At 38.6% G+C, this 15,771-nt stretch overlaps 1 protein-coding gene across 2 annotated transcripts in view; it reads right to left on the bottom strand.

The window, feature by feature from the left end:
• Positions 1 to 2,384: 2,384 nt before the first annotated feature.
• The window catches only part of ADCY2 (adenylate cyclase 2), a 214,342-nt gene continuing 200,955 nt past the window's right edge, over positions 2,385 to 15,771 (bottom strand). For both annotated transcript variants that reach the window (XM_064660924.1, XM_064660933.1), the window contains 5 exons: positions 12,841 to 12,987; positions 11,598 to 11,705; positions 9,414 to 9,528; positions 4,389 to 4,513; positions 2,385 to 3,160 (listed from right to left, as the gene is read on the bottom strand). In XM_064660924.1, the coding sequence (XP_064516994.1) occupies positions 3,008 to 3,160; positions 4,389 to 4,513; positions 9,414 to 9,528; positions 11,598 to 11,705; positions 12,841 to 12,987 (648 nt within the window). In that variant the 3' untranslated portion in view covers positions 2,385 to 3,007. The remainder of the gene's footprint in view (positions 3,161 to 4,388; positions 4,514 to 9,413; positions 9,529 to 11,597; positions 11,706 to 12,840; positions 12,988 to 15,771) is intronic.

The raw sequence follows: 15,771 nt of genomic DNA, 5'->3' as shown, positions 1-15,771 counted from the left end.
GTGTGAAATGCATTTGCATTGTACTTTTGGAACTCACACTCTGTGGTTTCGCTAGCAACCTATGTCACCAACATGGAAGTTGTAGAACTTTATGAACCTTACTGTAATGTGGAATATATGGAATGTTAAATACTATTTGTATGATTATCATAAAGTTTTTCAAGTTACACACTGATACATGAGTAGCATTATATCCAGTTACTGAGGCTGAAATTGCTGCAGGAGGAGGAAGAAAGAGGATACAAGAATTGTGGGTGAATCTAGAGCGGAAAAATAAAACATTATAAACAGTAGATGTAAAATGCATTGGAAGACAAGAGGTATGTATTAAATACAAATAGCTTCTCGGCACTAGAAAGATAATAATGATGCTCAGTAACTGAAGGCTAGAGGGAGGATGGTATGCACCTTTCTTTGGGCATCATACTGCATGTATGATGTATGTGTGTTGCCCCCTTTCTTGTTCTTTAGCAGGATTTGGCTGCAAGAATCGAAATGCAATTACAAAATGAGAGAAGAGCACCAGTGAAATATGAGTGCTCTGAACCATGAGCATTTTCAACATGCTCTTGGAGAGCACATATATCTCTTTCTTTATATTTCATTGGACTAGTCAGCTCCCCGCCATTCAGATGTTTTAGCATTTCATAGCTTACAGAAAAAAATATTGTTTAACTTTCATAAAAATCAAAGAAACAAGTCCATTGAGCTAGGTACAAGGTTTGTTAATGATGTGCAAGAATACAAATGAAAGCAAAATCCTGAATGTACAGGTTATACCTAAAAGCTGCACATATATATGACAGTATAAATAGAATCAACTTTACATAAAGGGTTTTCATCCACAGTAAGAAGTGATTGTGTTGACCTGTGGTAATGCCACAATGATTTTAAATGCCTGGAGTACATTCAAAGTCTAAGAAGGAGATCAATAACTTTTTAAAGTGTTCCTAAGGAGGGATTTAGCAGAAGTCTTAAGCATAGCTAAGTGACAGCTCGCTTTAGGCAGCGACTGGGACACTGGTTTTGCTGCCACGTGAGCTATTTGGAAAGTCTTTAATTCCACTGGAAAATATTTATCTTAATGTATTAATTAAAAGGAAGAAATCATAAAGACAACAAAAACATTTTTCATGAGATTTTATTAGACTGAGCACCTATCTTGAGAATTAATGATTAAAAGTCTCCAACTCTGGGAGAAAAATGTGAACATAACTGAAATAACTTATATTTTGATTTTAGACTTATTTAAGGGGACCAAAATTCAGATTTTCTGTTTTACAGCAAATGTAGGAACTTAGAAGCCTATTGTCATTGCAATTTACCAGTGGGCAGATGGCTGCTGTGAATAAACTGTGCCTCGCTCAGTAAGACTGTGGCCTGATGCCATGTACCTGTGACCCACAATTTTGAGAACTTCTTCTGAAAGGACACCAATACTATACAAATGTGTACATATATATATATATATATACATATATATATATACATATATATGTTTCATGAATGAGAAATTTGAATACTTTTTACATTTCAACAAGCCAGAACTAATAGTGCATAAGTTGACTTCCATATTCATATGGTATCAGTCAGAAAAAAATCTTGTAATTATATGCTATTTTGTAAGTAGGACAATTTTATTAATTTTGGTCTTGTTAGGATGCTATGACTATAAGAATATGTTAATTTCAAGTACTAGTTACAACTAAGCAAAAATTAATTGTTACTATGCTTCAAAGAGCATAGATAGTACAATTACCTGCTTTTTCTGTCTTTCGCCTGGATCATCTATGAAACTCTGCAAGTGTTATACTTTTTATTTCAGTGGGATTTAAATTAATCTCAAATATCCACAAAATAGCATTTTTTACATCTTTTGCTCATACTCATATACTGAAAAGTAAGATTGTTACTTGAAATATCCCATGAAATCCAGCATTGCGAAGGTTAAGTGAAAGGCATGCAAGGTCAAAAGAGGTTGTCAAAGTGCAAAACAATCAAAACTTTTCTTCCCTTATACAGCTTTTCCTAGTTATTATTTAAGCACTGCAGGCCAGCTGTGAAGTAGGAACTCTGCTACCGTTTTCAGTATCTCCCACTTTGCTTGTGTTTATGGATTTGAGGTTAAGTCTTCTGTATCATGCCTGCAAAGTGTCTAGGATGCCACCCATGACTGAGGACAGTAGAGATGATTTAGTTTCTGAAAGGCAATAATAAGTCTAGCAGATATTATTGACCAAGGCTATTGAGACAGCTGGCCATACCCTGCCTCAACATCTAACTGCTGAATAAAAAGCAGCAGCAGCAGCAAAAGACACGCAGGTTTAGAGCGACAGAAGCCATGGAAGGAAGCATAACTAAGAGACAGCAACAGTAAGACAAAGTACATATAAACTTTTAATGAATTAACCTTACAAAAGACAATAGCTTCAAAACATTTGACACGTTTGTACAAAACTATTCCAGCATTGTTAGTTCTCTCTTCAGAAAGAATGCCAGCAAGCCACCCAACGTGTCCCTGGCTATGAGATGCAACTGATCACATCCAAATCATGGACAGAGTAAACTTATTTACAAATACTGTATACTTTAATACCAGATTAGTGGATGCTATTGGGGAGCGACTGTATTTTCCAGAAAACACCATGCATCAGAAAATAGTATGCACCCCTAGCTTTATTGCCTTTTTTCCCCGCATTTGTCACTAACATCTCTCTCAGTCCTTTCAGGATGCATTACCTCCTTTTGATTCCTATTCCTTCTTTTCTTGTCTTGAATAACAGTGCAAGTAGCAGTACAATCTTCCAGTCCTATAGCGTACACCGCAACTGTCCTTGAACATAGGAATATCAAGGTGCAAAATGATGGCTCATGGGACTATTCTGCAGCCATATTAAAATAAGTGCCACATACCAGAAAATAGCACGCATGTTAAGGGCCAAAATGTAGTTAAAACGTGCGTGATACTTTCCTGAAAATATGGTATTGATGACACATACAAGCATCTTCAAGATGCCACGTTCCCTTGTGAAAGGGATCTTGTCATTTCAGTATGTACAAAGTATGTCTTCAATTCTCCTTTTCCTTTTACATTTATTATTCCTCTGCAAGTGCTCATGTATCCCAGTGTTTGCAGGACGTTGTTCGTCTCCTCTGTAACCTGCAACAATACATTAATACAACCAGTGTTGATAACAAAGCAAAGCAAAATCTTCTTCCAGAGTGTGAAGAGAACATATGTTCTGCACAATTATAAAGGTTTTGCTATAATGCTTGTAAGGCCTTTAATGGTCTGAGGTGAGGTTTGAGCTCCTGAGGTTTCAAGTAGTCTGTTGCTGGATGCCCATTCTAATCACTTACATCAAGTATCAAATATGATGTAAGCACTTCTGTACCTAAGGCTGTAAACACAGAGCTTGTAGATACTCAAATGGCACTAGGGACAACACTCTTCCTCATAGTGCACTTTTCTCAACTTCAGGTGCTTATTTTCACTTCTGCAGACTTAAGCCTCCTTATCTTTTTACAAATACTAAGGCTGTGTAAATGAAGTGATAGTAAGATGTTAGCATCACCTGTCAGAGCTGCTGTTGCCAGTTTCTCACAGAACTGTCAGTGAACCCAACTCTAGGTCATTCTGCCATTTTAGGTTGAAGCCCACTAGGACAGAGGTAGTTCAACAGCATCATTTGTTTCAGACTATCCATGTTTCTTTGTGAAGCAACTGTTTGTAGATATCACTGCTTTAACATTCCATTTTCAATTTTAACTAACAGTTGGTAACGTTACTTTTCCATTACTTAGTTCTGAATAATCTCAGTGACAGATTTGAAGTGCTCTCAATTGCATGCTGAGATCCCAAAGTGCTAGGCAGCATACTAGGCATATACTTAAAATGTGATCTCTGGCTATGGAATCACTAGAAAGTTAGAAAACTGAAGTTCTTTTCTATACAGGCCTATCTATAATCGATACAGATAATAACCTACAAAGATTATTAATCAGCATGGTTCATTACAAGGGAAGTTTCAGGATTGCTTTATGGATTTAACTTGATGTACAGTTATAATAATTCCCTTTACTTAGAGATTACTAACATCAGGATTGTCCTTCAGAGATAAGGTAGTTAGTATTCTAGGAGTTTAGAAATTCACAAAATCTCTCTTAATGTAGGGATGCATTTCCAGGCAACCCATGACTTCCTCCACTGCATGCCTCTTTATGGTCAAGACAAAGTTTTGATTCCCCTCCCACTTTCCCTATAATTTTCTTTTAATTCTTTACTTAGCTTCAAAACAAAGATCTATTTAGTGTACAAATGATATGATGTTTTTTAAGAACCAAACTCAAAAGAATAAGATGAATTTTAGCACAAAGTCAAGGCTTACCTGTATTTTATCTAAGATACCAGTGCTGTCCATCCTGCTGGCCACATTTACCGTATTGCCCCATATATCATATTGTGGTTTTTGAGCTCCAATTACTCCAGCTATTACAGGTCCATGGTTTATACCTGGAAAACATCAGACCTTTACATTAGGAATGAAGAGAAAGGCAACAAAGCTGGTGAAGGGTCTGCAGCACAAGTCCTATGAAGTGCAGCTGAGGGAGCTGAATTTGTTTAGCCTGGAGAAGAGGAGGCTCAGGGGAGACTTTAACACTTTCTACAGAGGTCTTTTCCCAACTTAATTCTGTGCTTCTGTGAAGATCCACCAAACAAGGACACACAGTGCATCTGGCAACATAGCAAGTCAATCAACAGAACATTTGGCTGAACAGTGAGTACAGCAGTGAATAGTCTGTTCATTGTGGTTTTATCCACCATTTACAGCAGGAGAATGTTAGTTATAGAAATGCCAAAAGTCAGCTCATCTAATTTTAGTTTTAGTTAGAAAACAGACATATAGGAATTTCTTTTCATTTCTGCTTGTAGTGAAAAGAGCCTCTCCTCTCAACATTTGATGGCTGAATCAAATTACTTTTGTAGTTATCTTTGCTTCTTAAATGTAGAATAAACTAATACGCATGAGCTGAAAGGATTTGAAGCCTTGTTCTGAAGGCTGGATTGACCATAGAATGGTCCTAAATAACTGCAATATAAAAATATGTATTGAAATAATTTGATTAAGCATAGCATAGAACAATATAGTATAGTACCTCATTAGACTCTGGGTATTTTTTTATCTTGCAGTCAGTCTGTTAGCCTATGTTACATCTGTAAAGGGAGTAACTCTGCTAGCAGGGAAAGAAACCGAGAGGCAAAATCAAAACTAATATTGTTAACCAGCATCAAATGTACCTACCGATGAGCAGGAAAGTCAAGTTAGACCTAGTGAAAAATAAACCCTAAACAAGAGAGTAGTTTGGATTTCTAAAATTACCTCGTAACTGACTTCTATTAATTCCTTAACTGAAACCATCACTAGGGATATAACTACACAGCAAAATTGAAAGTGTGATTGTAGGACGGAGAGGGATCTCAGCATTGACTCATCCAGTATGTAACACGGCAGCAAGGGCTAGCAACAACACTATAAGCCCACTTGGAAACCCTGGAAAAATTGACTGTACAAGTAAAATCTAGAAAATTGGGAAAACATGCAAACTCTAAAGGATAACAAATAGAACAAATCCTTGGGACTAAATGCACAAAGGGACTTGGGCCTTGCCAACACTCTGCATTAACAACCAAACCACAGATGGGTCTTTCTAATTCATGGCATCCAATGTGCAGATTAATATTTTAGGGGTTGAGGAGTCAGATTCAGATTCCTCCTACTTTGAGTAGACTTCTACCTGTATCTCTCAGGAATGTGTTCTGGCCACTCAGGCATTCTGAGATGTCCTACTCTATGTCATTCCTCGCATGACAGACATGAATGTTTGTTGGGGCAAGGCTGGAAGAGTAGTACTCTCACTACAGGTGAATGCTCTAACAGAGGGTGACACCAACTGTTTCTTTCTCTCATATCCATGGCTAGGCTTCGTGAACAAATATTTAGGAAGGCTCTATCCACATTTCTTACAAGCACGCTGGTGGCTAAAAAGGCCAATACGAGACAGGCATGTCCGATTGCAAAAGGCACAGCAGAAAGACTCCTTAGGTGGTATATTCTGCAAGACACGGTTCTTTCTGCGTTGCCTTTTCTCCTCGAGAGTGATCCTGCGTGTGTTCTCAAAGGAAACAGCAGCATTATAGATGGCATGTCTCCAGGCCTCCCGATTTGAGGTCAGAGTAGACCAGTTATGTTGATCAATATGGCCAAGGCTGAGATGTTGTTTCAGGGAGTCCTTGTATCTTTTCTTCGGGGCTCCTCTCCTGTGGCAGCCAGTGGCAAGTTCACCATAAAGCAGGATCTTAGGGAGGCGGTGGTCCTTCATCCTGGAGACGTGCCCTGCCCATCGCAGCTGTGTTCTCAGCAACATGGCCTCAATGCTTGTGACTGCTGCCTGTTCTAGAACAGATGTATTGGTCACATAATCTGGCCAGTGGATGTTTAGGATTGTACAGAGGCAGCGTTGATGGAACCGTTCTAGGAGATGCAGGTGGTGGCGGTAGATGACCCATGATTCGGATCCATATAAGAGAGCAGACTTCTCATATCCATAGCGATATTTAATCATTTAATGAAATAGCAAATACTGTTCCACAGGAATGACAGAGACTATCTGTGTATCCTATAGCCTGGCCTCAGCCAAAATCAGGAACCAAATTAAGTCACTTACAACATGAATGTTCTAACTATGAAGTATATGGAAAACAACATATCATCCTCTCTTCTGAGAAAAGCAGTACCTGTGCAAAACTTGCTGCAAAAGCATATCTAAGCTTGTCTAAAAAATCGAGTGCCTCAGCTAACAGAAGGGGAGGAATGACTGAAATATCATCTAGGTGACGATATTGTCCGACAAGGTCAGAGTGGGCTGTGTACCTCTTAAGGCACACTAGCATTTCAGGCACTCACAGAAAATTATGAAAGCTGAAACCTCTAGTGAGTTGCAACAATTATGGTGTCAGATGCTGGCTGAGAGGCTTTTAAAAATGGCACTTGGAATATAAGTCGATTATGTTGGAGGTAGATGTTCAAATGTTTCTGTGGCTATAATTGGTATGGATATCAGATGCTTTCATCATCAGGTTGTGGTGAGAAGTGGAGAAGAACTGAAGTGAAAATGGGAAGTGAAGTGGTGCTTAAGTTGGATTAAGATGGTAAAAATACCAGTTTGGGGCCTGTGTTCCTTTTGCAGAGTTAAACGTTCTTCATTTCATGAAGCAAAGGAGTCTGAGTTCTCTGGAACCTTTAGCAAGCACTTTATCAAGAAAGTATCTTTTTTTTTCCTTAAACAGTTTTCTTCATGCTCCCCAGTTTAAAGAAGTCAGTATTGCTTTAACCAGTTTGCAGATGTAGCACTGACAATCAGCAGCTCTTTACTTGTACTGACACTGCTGATATAAGTATGTTTACAAGTGTTATGTCATCTTTTATTCTGTACAGAAATATGGTATCTCTACACATTTCTTTTAAACCCATCAAATTCTCTAACACTCTGAGAAGAAAGCATACTTCAGATTTGCTTTGTCATTTTTTTGCTCTAGCAAGGAATACCAAACTCCTGGTAAAGGAATGCCCTAAGGAGCACCTATTTCAAGTCAGAAGACAGCAAGTTTTGCCAGTGGGTGGCACTGTGAAATAAACATGAGAGGAGCAGCTAAAAGAAAAAGCAAGTGGCATAGAGAGAAAAAATACAAGACAGGAGAATAACTGTTGAAAATCAAATACTTTTGACATGTTTACAGGATTTATGGGTTTCCAATATTTGTTTACCGTTTTCATTTCACACTTTCCATGTTACATATTGCATTATAAAACTGCTGTGTACTGCTATCAGGAAATAAACATTTTGGAACATATGGTTCTTGATCAGCTCTGAATTCATTTATTTCATCATTCTTTTCATCGCTTACCGCAGCTGTCTATTTCTTTTTAGAAATACCATGAGGCACAAGTAGAAACAATTAGAAACTAAAACATAAGGGGATATCCCTTACAATGGTAAATAACCAGTCATCTTTGCTCTTATCTGAATAACAAAGCAGATAAATACTCTCCCTTGTCTAACATTGCAAAGGAAAGGGTACATTTTTGTATGCTTGTTTGAGTTTAGTACATGTAAAATATTTCAAACTTCAGCCTCATTCTCCCATTATAGCTCTTGTCCTCTGAAACCCTTTATACAGTTTTGCAAAGCCCAGACTAGAGTTTTCTTGTGTCTTTTGGTATTGGTAAACTTAAAAAATGTATGTAGCTAGCAACCTCTACAATAATTTTTACAGAGTTATCATAAAACCATTCAGAGCCACACAAACACATTTTTTCAACCATTCTTTACTTAGGAATATTGCCTTGAGTCCTGCCTTGAAACACTCCCTGTGACAACGGCAGCAAAAGGTGATGGGCAATACCACATAGGCTGCTTTTAAACAGGACAGTGCTGTTTACTATCATGGCCCTTTTGGTCAGTTCTACTAATACTTTAATAAGCTGGTACTTCCCACTGAATTGTCCCCCTCATCCATGATATTCTGTCTTAGTTTAATGACAATATGTTCAGGAGGTGCGACCTCTGATGAGGTAAAACCCTCCTTCTCTTTGTTTATTTCCCTCCCCCCAAATATTGTCAAGTTTTTTGAAGTTAGGAGGAGTCTGAATGAAGGAGGGAAAAGATAACAATTTTACTAAAAAAAAAAGGAGAACAAACAGGAAAAGAAAACCAAACAACAGTAGGAAAAATGTCACCTAGCCATCTCCCTCCCCTTTGGTTAAAATGAGAAAAACCTGGAATAGTATTTCGTTTGAAGAAAAGTCCTAATGCCACCAGCGCGGATCTCAACGGAGACCACGTGATGTGACAGTGATGGAGCTGGAGCAGCACCCAGGACTGGGTGATCATGAGCCACGTGCAGCTCACAAAAGGAAGTTCCCAGGTTTTTTCAACGCGGCCCTGGCAGCTGCTGGCGATGGTGCTTGCACCACTCAGGGAGCTGATGGCGGCTGCCGTGGCAAAAGCCATGGATGTCACGTGGGAGCCACAGTAAAAAGCGGCAGTGGCAAGAATTCCTCAAAGCACCCATCAGGAAGCCATGGCAAAAAGCAGTGGGTGTCCTCCCTCACTACCCACACACAGGAACAAGAGAACAGTTCCTGAAATACTGGGGGGGTTTATCCTCTCCCCTGTGAATTCTCATGGTGTTTCACTTCAGGGACATCCCCCACCTCCCGGTGCAGCCCTGGCAGGGAGGCAGGGGGTCCCCTACACTTTGAACTATGTGATGGTATGAAAACTTCAGCAAATAATCTTTCTTATTTAACTAAAACTATAATATATTCGCATAAAAATCCTGTGATACTTACCTACTCGTAACTTGAAGTCATTGAAAGAATGCTTGTTTATGACATCCAGTTTTGCCACCAAGGCAAATGCGAACTCCACCATGGTTCCTATGTGCATGTACTGTCGTTCAGGTTCCTGAATTTAAAAGAAAAACAAATAGAGTAAAATCATTTTCCTGAGCCTTAGTTGCTATGAGAATACAACAAAAATATGCTGAACACTTGAAAGCACTTAAACCTTTAGGGGTGCCTACTGCCAGCAGGAATATGCAGGAAAGTCATGTCAAAAGTGGTACCCTGCCCAGCATCAGTTAGATCAAACAATGGCCAAGAGACTAGGATGCATTTTACTTATACAACCAGGCAGTCCAGAGATGATAGATCCAAACCATGCCTAAATTAATGTTTCAATTGTCAAATAACTGATTAGCTGCTATCTAATCCCACGGGCAGTCGGTGTTTATGTGTGCCTAGGATTTGTTAATTCATTTTCTCTAGGTGTCCACTTCTATTTATGCCCTTTCATAATAAATAACGCTTATGGACAGCCCCACAGAGACTCCTCCATCTCACTGTTGCACAGCTGAGCACCCTTATTAAATGCTTATGATCTGGTGAAATTCACAATTTTAAGAGTTCTTCAACTGATCTCATCCGGCAGATAAGCAAGCATCTCTGAGAACATCTAACAGATATGAAAATGAATAAAACACAAGAGGAAGACAGGAAGAGAGTAACCCCACTCTGTCCCCTAACTTACTAGCTCAGAGCTTTTTACCACTTATAAAGGCTGTAGACTTAGTTTCTCCTCATACATCAACAAAGTAACCTGATTTCTAAGTACTGTTTTGAGTCCCTTCAGATCGAGGAGAAAACTGATTTTTGGTCTCCTACAGCCCAGGGAAGGACACTCACTAGCAAATGATTTCATAAGAGATAGACCCACTGATCTCTCTGAGAAATTACCAGATCTTCCTCATTTCTTCAGATAAAGTGACAGAAGAGATGGACGGATGACAACTTCGGAGATGGTTACTAGAGTGGATGCATTAGCCTAGGATGGGACAGTAGTGGTGCTTGCTGGAGCAGCTGTTTAGATGAAAGAAGCCTGTTTCCTTTGGAGTTCACTCCTAACTAAGATGGTTTCCTGTTCAGTTGACATATTCAGACCCCCTCCTCAGGCACTTAATCTTCCTTGGATGCTTGCTTTAAGATGGGGGTGGTTCCCAGCAGTATGTCTACCAGTCAGTCACTATACTAGGTATTGCAGCACCTGTGTATCTTTGGGAATCTGGACTGAAGGCTGCTGAGTTCTTGTGGATTTCTTTAGAAAATGTCAACTAAATCATCAAAGGAATGCTGAAACGTTGATCTCTTGACTAATAGTTTGTGGAAATAACTCAAATGATAAATTTCTTCCTCTGCATACACTAGTTTTAGTAATGACTGAGAGCTCTCTGTCTTCTCATCTCCAGTCTCCAGTTCTGCATTTTCTTCATTCCTTCACCTCCCTATATTAAATGTCAGAACTAATTTAAAATAATTCTCTTTTTTTTTTTCTCCTCAGAATCCTTAGGGTCTGTAGTTCATGTGGTAATTGCTTCTGTCTAGAAGGAACATTAGTTTGGCAAGAGCACATTAATCCTTAGCACAGATTGTGTTGATTCGTAATTGCTGTCTCTCTGTTGCTAACCTGTAGTACTCTAAAGATCATGGCAAATGCAAGGTTTTTGCTTAAAAGTTATGAATTGCTTCTCTGAACTTAATTTCTACTGACTGCAGTTCCTAATCCTATCATAATAAGTAAACTAGAAACAAAGGAACACATTCTCAATGCTGAATCTGAGGGCTCTGTAAGTGTATGGTTAGTGAAGCTACTCAGCCCTCCCACTTACAATGGAAAACGTTAATTCTTGCAGTTTTTGTACATTCTATAAATCCAGTTCTGATGCAGCATGGGGGAATTAAATCCTGTATTGTATTTAGACTAGAAGGCCTGTTTTAGCAAATACGGAGGTGGCATTTTCAAACTGCAATGTGAAGAACAATTCACAGAGACTACTAAAGTATACACTTGTCCAATATAATCTATGTTAATATTAAAAAAACTAGGTCACAGTATTATACATAACATGGATTTTAAATAACAGAATTTTAGCCTTCATTTGAACATGTTTTTTATTAAGCAAGAACATTTTCCTGTACCTGACACTGTTCTTGGTTGGGTGTAGCACTCAGTCCTGTTGCTGCCATGTAAGTACTTCCAATGGTCTTTATCTTTTCAACTCCACTGAACTTTGGCTTTGACAATAACTGTAAAACAAGGATGGTTATTCATAATTCAGATCAGCAGCTTTGTTACTCTAACACCACTCAGAGCATCAATTCTTAGAACAGTTTCAATCTAGACCTCAAATGGCTTCACAAATATATAGAGGATGAAGGACTTAAGGATGGATAAAACAATGGTTACAGCCTTCAACAAAAGAGAATTTCTGTTGTCTGAAATATGTTTTTATTATAAAGGCACTAAATTTATAGGAATGAGAATAAATTCCACCTTATTGTACATACACCTCTTAGAAGTCAGCATACTTTGCACTCATGCAACATTAGAACTGAGTCACCATGAGAGCCAACAGCTCAGCTTTAAGCAGCTTTCTGAAAGTAAGCATCTCTTCCGTGTCAATGGCATTCTCCATGTCAATGGGACTAAAATCCAAGGATTTTAGTTCACATCCTAGGTTGGTTTGGACTTTGGACACGCAGTTCTTCAAACGGGTGTGCTGTTAAAATGCCCTTTATAGCTGCAGATCCACAAATCCAGACTCTGTTCTGTCTGAGTCATGACACAATCTTCATACCTTTTACTAGTATCTTCATTACTAATAACTTTCTTAAAGATAAATACCGTTCTCAGTGAGGCCTTTTCACATTCTGTCCAACTGCCTTTTCACAATCCATCTGTAGTCATACTCTTTACTTGCTTCTAACTTCAAGGAATGGAACATTAAAACCTACACAATCCTTTGATTTGCTTATGTATCAACTGATCAATTATCTGTGTGAGACCAACACAGATCAAGTATAACACAAAGTTGTATTTGACTTTAGAAATTAGTATTTAGAACTTGTAGTTAATACATGGCACGTAATGTGCTTCATGAGCTGCAGTTAAAGGGCAAAATTTTTCTATCAGATATACACATGGGGGACTTATTATAGCAAATCAAAAGCAATTGAGTGTGATGTCAGACCACTATCTGATTTATGCCACATAAATACCTTCTTCCTTTAATACTCCCTGTAAGTATTTACCATGTGACCAGGCACACAAAATTTCTTTTCTGACAGGCCTTCCACTCTCCCCTTCAAGTGTATTTGCTTATTGTTGCATACCCTGAGTTATTAAGATTGAAATCATAAGTCGACTGTTAGAAGTACATACATCATCAAAGTCAGCAATGATCTCATTCAGAAGCCTGAGACACTCCAAGCCTTCCTTATTTACATCAGATTCTGTGTAAAATTCCTTGAAATCCGGAACAGAGGCAAACATGACACAGACGCAGTCATATGACTGATGATATAGATCCTGTCCAAAAGAAAACAGAATAGAGGGGAAAAAAATTATCATACTCAGCTGTAAATAAGTTTCCTTATTTACATGGAGTGTCCAGGTTCTGAAAAGGGAGGCACTGAAGTTTTTGGAATGCCTTGAGACTGTGGTTGGGTGGGTTTTGGATTTAGTTGCATTTATTAATTTTAAACAGTGTATAAGCCAGCTTTTTCAAACATTCAACATATACAGCTGAAAACATTTTAATGATTTTTTTCTTCTTGGTTCTTTCATTTTGCAAAACAATATCTAATTTATTATTAGTTGTTTGTGCTACTGTAATAGCTAGAAAACTGAAACAAAATCACAAACCGAAAGCACTACAAATGCATAATGCAACACAATCCTGACTGATAATTTCTAACCTAAAATGACAAGATGCCGAATAGGACAAAATAATTGACATTTCTTTTCCATAACAAGATGTTGAGGCAAAGGGGAAGAAGTCACCTGAACTAAAACTTAGTTATGTCAGATTCTGTGACCACTGAAATGAGAGAGAGCATATCTGCTCCCCAGGAAGATTTATTGCTAAAAATCACCACCCTCCCCCCTTCAGTTTCCTCTCCACTGCCCTTAAACATTAGAATATCTCTTCTTTCAGGAAAAATTCATGTCCTAGAAAGGAAGGAAAGGAAGGAAAGGAAGGAAGAAAGGAAGGATGGAAGATAATATTAAACTAATACTTAAAAAACACAAAAGTTGCCACATGAATAAAAGATGCTGCAAACTACTATAATGTAAAATTATCTTCAGGTTATTATTTGATTAAAAAAAGGATTTTAATACTCAGGTGAAAAGATGAATAGGATTAGCTCTGAGATTTCAAGAAGCATTGGATATTATTTCCCTTTTTACCTGGCAAAGCTTGGATTTTGCAATTTCATTGATAGTGTTTCTTTTTGGAAGAATGTGATGTGCCTGCACACAGATGTGTACAGACATAGTGGATCTCTACTGCTAATGTTCAACTGAAAAATAGCAGAAGTAGGGGAAAACTGTTGACTGAAAACTGACTCATCCTAGCACAGGTGCGAGGGAAGCTTCTGGGCAAACATAAAATAATAGCCAACAGGGAGGAACACAAGCATCTGGATGAGGTAAATTATTTATTACTAGATTTTGTCTGTATTTTCTAAGGATTCCACAACCAGAGCATCACTGAAGCTCCACCATGACTGTGTGCAGTAGGGATGGCATATACTGTTGCAGTTCACAGCTTGAGCTGTGACTCTGTTGTTGCACCATGAGTTAATTGTTTTAGGGATCCAGACGTCTGAGAGTCTGTGGTAGGAATCCCAAGGGTTGAGCCGGTAAAGAAGCCTTGTCTGACTGGGAACATGGTGTGTGAAGGGAGTCAAGAGGGGCACCCACTGGCTCACTGGAGCTGCCTGCTGTGAAGGGACTTCAGTTCCAGTTCAGGTGGTGCAAGTGTGACTGCCAGAGTGGCTCCTGGATGGTTGGACAGGGAAGTTTCCTTAATAAGGTACAGAGATTACATTCTGTAGTTAACTCAGCTTTCCTTCTACTTCCTTAAGTCACCTTCCCTGTAACGTGATTTCAATTTTGGGTGAAGGAATTCAGCAACAGTATCCCATTCCTCTTCCTTCCTCTCTAATACTGGGGCAATATCCACACCCACTAATGCTCTATAGCATAGTACCAGAACAGAAACAACAACTAATGGCACTGTTTACAACCAGATGAGTAGTAATTGTGACTGACACAATAAATGTCAGAAAATTCTATGAAGATATTCCCAGTTAGTTTATTGTGATCATTCATAATAATAAAGGCTGTGGCAATCGAGTGTCTTAATTTTCCTATGAGTATCTCTCTTGAAACATTACTCTCAAAAACGTTTAATCAGAAAATTAAATGCAATATCATTCCAGGAAGGAATAGCTTTGCTTCTTTTAACAAAAATAAAATCATCCTGCCTTCTGAATTCAATCCTTTTTTTTTCCTTTTCAATAAAATCTGCAAGTATGTTCCTCTTTCTGTCCCCTCATCTCCAGTGCCTGAAGATCTTCTTGGGATAGAGAAGGCAAAGTAGTCCAATTCTACCTCTTGGAAGGGTATGGTGGTCAGCTTCTCTGCACAGAATTTTTGCTCTAAGTAGGGTACTAGTTCCATCCTGCAGCTAACAAAACAGAATTCCTCTTGCTCAGTAGCAGGTTTGCCAGTTAGCTTACAGCACAAAAGCTCCTGAGCAGTTCTCACTAATAGGGAATCTGAATGCTAACAGCATTTAGGAGAATGCTGCACAAGCCAGGCGCAGATATATTTAATCCTGCCCTGTTTCCTGCTTTTCATCTTAGATTTTTTCCTATCTTTCTCTCAACTGGAAAGTAACTTGTCTGGTACCCAGCATGCAGACTACAAGCAGAAACCCAGCTCTGGAGGTTCTGGTAAAGCAAACAAACCTTTATGACAGTTTGCTCTGAAGAAACTTTTCTTTTTGCATATCAGCATTAGACAGTGTGTATCCTGTTATAAAAAGACCTTTGCTGGTCACCTGAAAGTACAGTCCCTCTGCTCCCAGTTAGCGTTCATCCACTCATTTTTTCCTCTTTCATTTTTTCCCCCTGCTCTTCAGCAGCACACTTTGTTTTCCTTCTCTCCATATAGCTGCATGCATAAAACACTAAGGGAAGTAGTATTTTGAAACAGACTATTCATCCATTAGCTTAATTTTAATCTCAGAATCTGTGCTAAACAGAAAAGAACATACATAAAATCACGTTAACATGAATGTTT

This window comes from Pseudopipra pipra, chromosome 1 (genome assembly GCF_036250125.1).
Source record: "Pseudopipra pipra isolate bDixPip1 chromosome 1, bDixPip1.hap1, whole genome shotgun sequence".
Lineage (NCBI taxonomy): Eukaryota > Metazoa > Chordata > Aves > Passeriformes > Pipridae > Pseudopipra > Pseudopipra pipra.
The sequence above is the reverse complement of the archived record's forward strand: the minus strand, read 5'-3'. Positions and strand labels throughout refer to the sequence as shown.